The 5,000-nt window shown below is 43.7% G+C and overlaps 1 protein-coding gene across 1 annotated transcript in view; it reads left to right on the forward strand.

The window, feature by feature from the left end:
• Positions 1-5,000, forward strand: part of LOC137968036 (cation-dependent mannose-6-phosphate receptor-like) — a 30,761-nt gene that overhangs the window by 10,705 nt on the left and 15,056 nt on the right. Inside the window, exon 2 of the mRNA XM_068814654.1 lies at positions 423-540. Within this exon, the coding sequence (XP_068670755.1) occupies positions 423-540 (118 nt within the window). The remainder of the gene's footprint in view (positions 1-422; positions 541-5,000) is intronic.

The raw sequence follows: 5,000 nt of genomic DNA on the forward strand, positions 1-5,000 counted from the left end.
CAGTCAAGGGAAAATAGTGGAGCTTTTAACAGGCAGTGAAAGCTAAGGACTACGGGTCCCACGAATGAATGCAAAGCTTGCATAAAGTCAAGGCAAGTGCATTACCTCGTCCATAATATCCGCATCCTCGTGCTGGGCTGCCAATGGGTGAAAATGGCTGAGAAATCAAGGAAAAACGGCTAAGAATCGTTGTAAAAAGACTGGTTAACCAAAAAAAATATCATCTTTCTTTAGCTGGAAAGAGTTTCAAAAACCGGACGAATATTAAGCGAAAACGGCAGGCCAAAAAATATTCGCCGAAAACGGGATCTTCCCGGCCCTAACGGGAGGGCTGAAATCTCTGTAGATGTGTGTCTTAACCGGGCCCTTCTATTCTGCCTTTAAATTTTGTTAAGTTGTAAATAAACTATGTTAATTTGCAGGTTTACTGGAATTAAGGGTGATTCAGGTCGCTCATTTGATTGGAACCCTTGCACTCCATTTGACACTCATGCTACTGAACCTGGTCCAAAAAAGCAGGGATATTGCACAGATACTATGGTAAGTGTTATTAATAATTAGTAGCCGATTGGAATGCGAGTAATTGCATAAAGTCACAATGATAATATTATTGTTTGAATTCAAATGGAACAGCCCATTCACAAGTGGCAATGTCTGAAATCCATGATTACTGTCCCTGATTGTGGTGGGTTACTTTGCCTTGGAGTTCACAATTTTGGTGTGATGCCCACACTATACAGGGGGTATGTTGATGACACCCTTGCCAGAATGCCCAGCACCGATGCTGCAGTTGATTTTCTTTCTATTCTTAATGGCCTCCACCCTAGTCTGTTGTTTACTATGGAGTTTCCGGTTGATAACAAGATCCCTTTCATCGGAATGGAAATAATTAAGAACGGAACTAAGATTGAAACACAATTGTATCGAAAGCCGACAAATACTGGCTTGTTGTTGCATTTCCAAAGCCACACGGATAAACGCTACGGAGATTGCTGGCCCAAAACAACGATTTCATTGTGCGTATCTTCCACAACTGAAGCTTACAATCAAGAATGCACTAAGCTACGCTCCATCTTTCACCGACTTGACTGTAACATTCTCAATGGTTAAAGGGAGAGGGCGCACGAAACTCAGTGTTGTTCTGCCTCTCGTTTTTTGTGGTACTGCACTTTAGAAGTGCACTACACACTATGTCACCGGGTTTATAAGAGTGAGTGAGTGAGTGATTGTAAGTCCGTGGTGGCAGGTAGGTCCGTAGCGCGTGCATAACTCACGAACATAAACAGGTCTGCCGGAAGCGAGCTTGAGTTTCAACAAAATGAGCCCCAAAATCGGCAAAAACGCTGGTGAATAATAAAGCAGCTGCTATTTCCAAAACGATGGAATTACCTAGTGATAAATAACCTCGTCTAGGAGAGTGAATTTTTGACTTTGACGAAACAATGGTCATCCTCAAGAATTTGGCTATTGTGATCTTTGTGTTGAATTCGCACATTTCCTGTCAGTCTTTAAAACACTTGAAAGAAAAAAAAAACAAACTAACAAAAACAAAACCCCGGTTGTCTTGCCGTCATTTTGACACAGACGTATCCTTTGTTTCGTGAGTAAACATGCGAGGTAACTGATCACGGCGCCCGCTGAATTCGATGCCACTTTCGATTTTGCGATTTACTTGTGCAGCAAAAAGTACAATAGAAAAATTGAACGTAGCAAAAACCTCCCAAAATGTTTTCGCTGATTGTAACTATTAATTTATTCTCGATCGACACTTCCTGAAAACTTCTTCTTCTCTTCCTAAAAACTGTTTATCAATATTTATTTACTTTTGCGTCGCTATTTGTTTTGCATAAAGCAGGCTAACAAAATCTGTACCTTGCTTAGTTCGCATTTTTGAGCGTTAAAATAGAATTTTCGGTCCTATGTTTCTGAAGGCTAGTCCCATATTTTGAGGTCACCCATCCAAATACTAACCCCGCCCGACAGTGATTAACTTCAGTAAACTTTTGTCTTAGAAAGCTGTACAATAACGTGTACTATTAGAGTTACAAATTACGCAAAGATAACTTGAATCTCCTGGAAGACAAAACACAGCTCAGTTGACAATTATACAGCGCTGTTTTACTGCACTACCACACGTACGCATTGCGTGCCTAGTTTTAAAATTCTCCTACACTCACAACGTGTCTCGAAAAATTACATGATTGACAGGTAACACGATGCAATCACCGGAAGTAATCATTACATTCCTCCCCACTTTGGATACTACTAGATCACCTAATCACTACTGAAACGAACTGAACGAAAACTACTGTAACAAAAAATGTCTCTCATTAGGGCTAAAGAGTTCGTAAAGGTAGTCTTTGATATAAGCTGGGGGCCGTCGGTTCCGCTGCGGATAACGGCGAGCCTCAGCACTCTCCCTGACATGACTACGTGGTAACGAGGGGGCTAGGGATCATTTAAATCAGCACTAATCTGTTACCAGGGTTCCTCTGGCAGTGGTGAGGCTCGCGCTTGGTTACTAAGGTTGTCGCTTGACACTCAAGACGTGCCTTTACTTTCTTCTCCACTTCGCTGTTGATGCCCGGAAACCATTCTTTTTCCCACAGGTGTGACTTTGTTTTCTCTATGCTTTGATGGCCTCAGGTGGCGAGGTCGATTACTGTCTGCTGTAGGGTTTCAGGGACTACTGTTTGTCTCTGTCTTAGGATCACACCAGATGAGCTGCAATTGGTCAATGCTTCCTTGACTTTTTCGAACGCCTTGTATGCATGCTAGGTGATGTCGAGTCGCTTTGATGGTTCGAACCAGTTGCTGGTGCGCACAGCGTCGGTAACTGCCTGAAGAGTTGGATCCTTGGTGATTGCTTCAGCAATATCCTCGAGGCTGAGTGCATTAGATATAGAAACTTGTGCGAGGTAGTCAACAAACTCCTCGGCTAAGCGTTCTTGTCGACTGCTGGGTAGCATAGATTTCTCGGGATGTCTGGATATGTAGTCGACCGGGTTCCCTTTGCCTTGCTCGTACACGACTGTCACTTGGTATGGCTGAAGTCGTAGAGTCCACCTCTCTATTCGTGCAGGTGGGCGTGACTTGGGATGACAGTCACCGGTTTGCCGTAAATGTACAGGTGGAAGTATTCGCACCCCCAAACGACGGCGAGAGCCTCACGTTCAGTTTGGCTGTAGCGTTTCTCTACAGGAGTGAGAGACCTGCTTGCATAAGCAACTACGTGCTTGCTGCCAGTAGCGGGGTCTGTTTGGGCAAGGATGGCTCCAAGTCCGACTGGGCTGGCATCGACGCTGATTTCGGTGTGCTTATCGGGATCAAAGTAGGCAGTCACTGGGGCTTGTGCAAGGGCTGTTTTGAATTGCTGAGGAGCGTCTTCATGCTTTTGACTCCATTCCCAAGGGCTGTCTCTCTGGGTCAGCTCGCGTAGGAGCTGTGTTATGGTCGCATGCGTGAGAGTGAATCTAGAACAGTAGTTGGCCATACCGAGAAGGCTTCGCACTTCGGTAACGTTGGTTGGCGATGGGAGGTTGGTTATCGCTTCGACCTTCTTTGGGTCAGCTGAGAGACCTTTATCCGAGAACGCATAACCACGGTGGAGGGTGAGACCTTTCTCTCTGAGGCGCTGAAAGGTTTCTCATGGTCCTCCTGTGTTTTTCTGTGCATTAGAATATCATCACTCAAGTTCAACGCTCCTTGGATTTCACTCAGGGTCTCAAAATTTAGACGTGTGTATTGTCTCAGGCCGATGTGTATGCTGAACGTCGTGATGTATCTCGACTCCGCAGCAAGTTCTAGTTTGTTATAAACTTGATTAACGATGAAATGATACATGAAATGGATCATATATGAACTGCGGATATGAAATCAAGTGAAGCTATGCTCCTCGCAATTTTTGCAATTGCGTAAAGAAGCCTGAAAATTTCATGCAGGACTTCAACGGGGTTTGAACGCGTGACCGCTCGATACCGGTGCGATGCTCTAACCAACTGAGCTATAAAGCCACCGACGTTGGGAGCTGGTCATTTGTGGGTTCCAATATTTCTGTGAGGAATGAATCAATGATGAAATGATATATGAAATGGATCATATATGAACTGCGGATATGAAATCAAGTGAAGCTATGATCCTCGCAGTTATGAACGCAATTCCTCGCAGTTTTTGCAATTGTGTTTATGGAAAGCAAAAGAGACGCCTAAATTCTGAGTATTTTCAGCGGCGATTTCTGTTTCCCTGTCCATGTCAAAGGCGGTGATAGAGGATCGAGCACACGCGTTTTTGAGGCAGCGGTCAAGCAGTCCAATGCGTGGTGTAAGCTGCCTGATTTGCTAATTACATATGAAGCGTGACAACGTTAACACGACATCCGCAAAAGGTCTTTTCGGTCACGACAGATGACCCGAAAAATATGCCTTGCCTTCAAGTGAATTTTAAAAATTTGGAGTATTCATGTACTCTCTCCACAGGCGGCCCAGACTCGGAGGGTAAAAAATTATAAGGATTTGTGTGGGAATCTCGATAACAAACTGAAAAAGAAACTAACACGCAAAAGTTCTCAATAAATAGCCAGAATTTATTGTCGTGGTGACTTTCTCGCTTCTTGTGTGGTTATTTGCCTGATTGAATGCGATTTAAGCGAAATTTTCAAATATTCAAAGTCCTTCGAGACTTGCTTACAACGAATTTGGACACGGCTGGTCAACCGTTCACTGATTTCTTCTCACCGTATCGAGGCTCAAGTGAACGGTTGACCAGCCGTGTCCAAATTCGTTTTAAGCGAGCCTCGAGGAATTTTGAATATGTGTCTCGGTTTTTATTCACCTAGTATATTCATCTTGCCTTCGGCGAATAATTGTGAAATAATTAACAATTATTGGATGAGGTTGAGCATGATAGCGATAGTTATCAAGGCCAAAGTTTGTGTTATCTGCCGAAGTCGAATGCTGAGGCCTTGATAATTATCGCTATCATGCGAAAACCGAATCCAATAA

This window comes from Montipora foliosa, chromosome 8 (genome assembly GCF_036669935.1).
Source record: "Montipora foliosa isolate CH-2021 chromosome 8, ASM3666993v2, whole genome shotgun sequence".
Lineage (NCBI taxonomy): Eukaryota > Metazoa > Cnidaria > Anthozoa > Scleractinia > Acroporidae > Montipora > Montipora foliosa.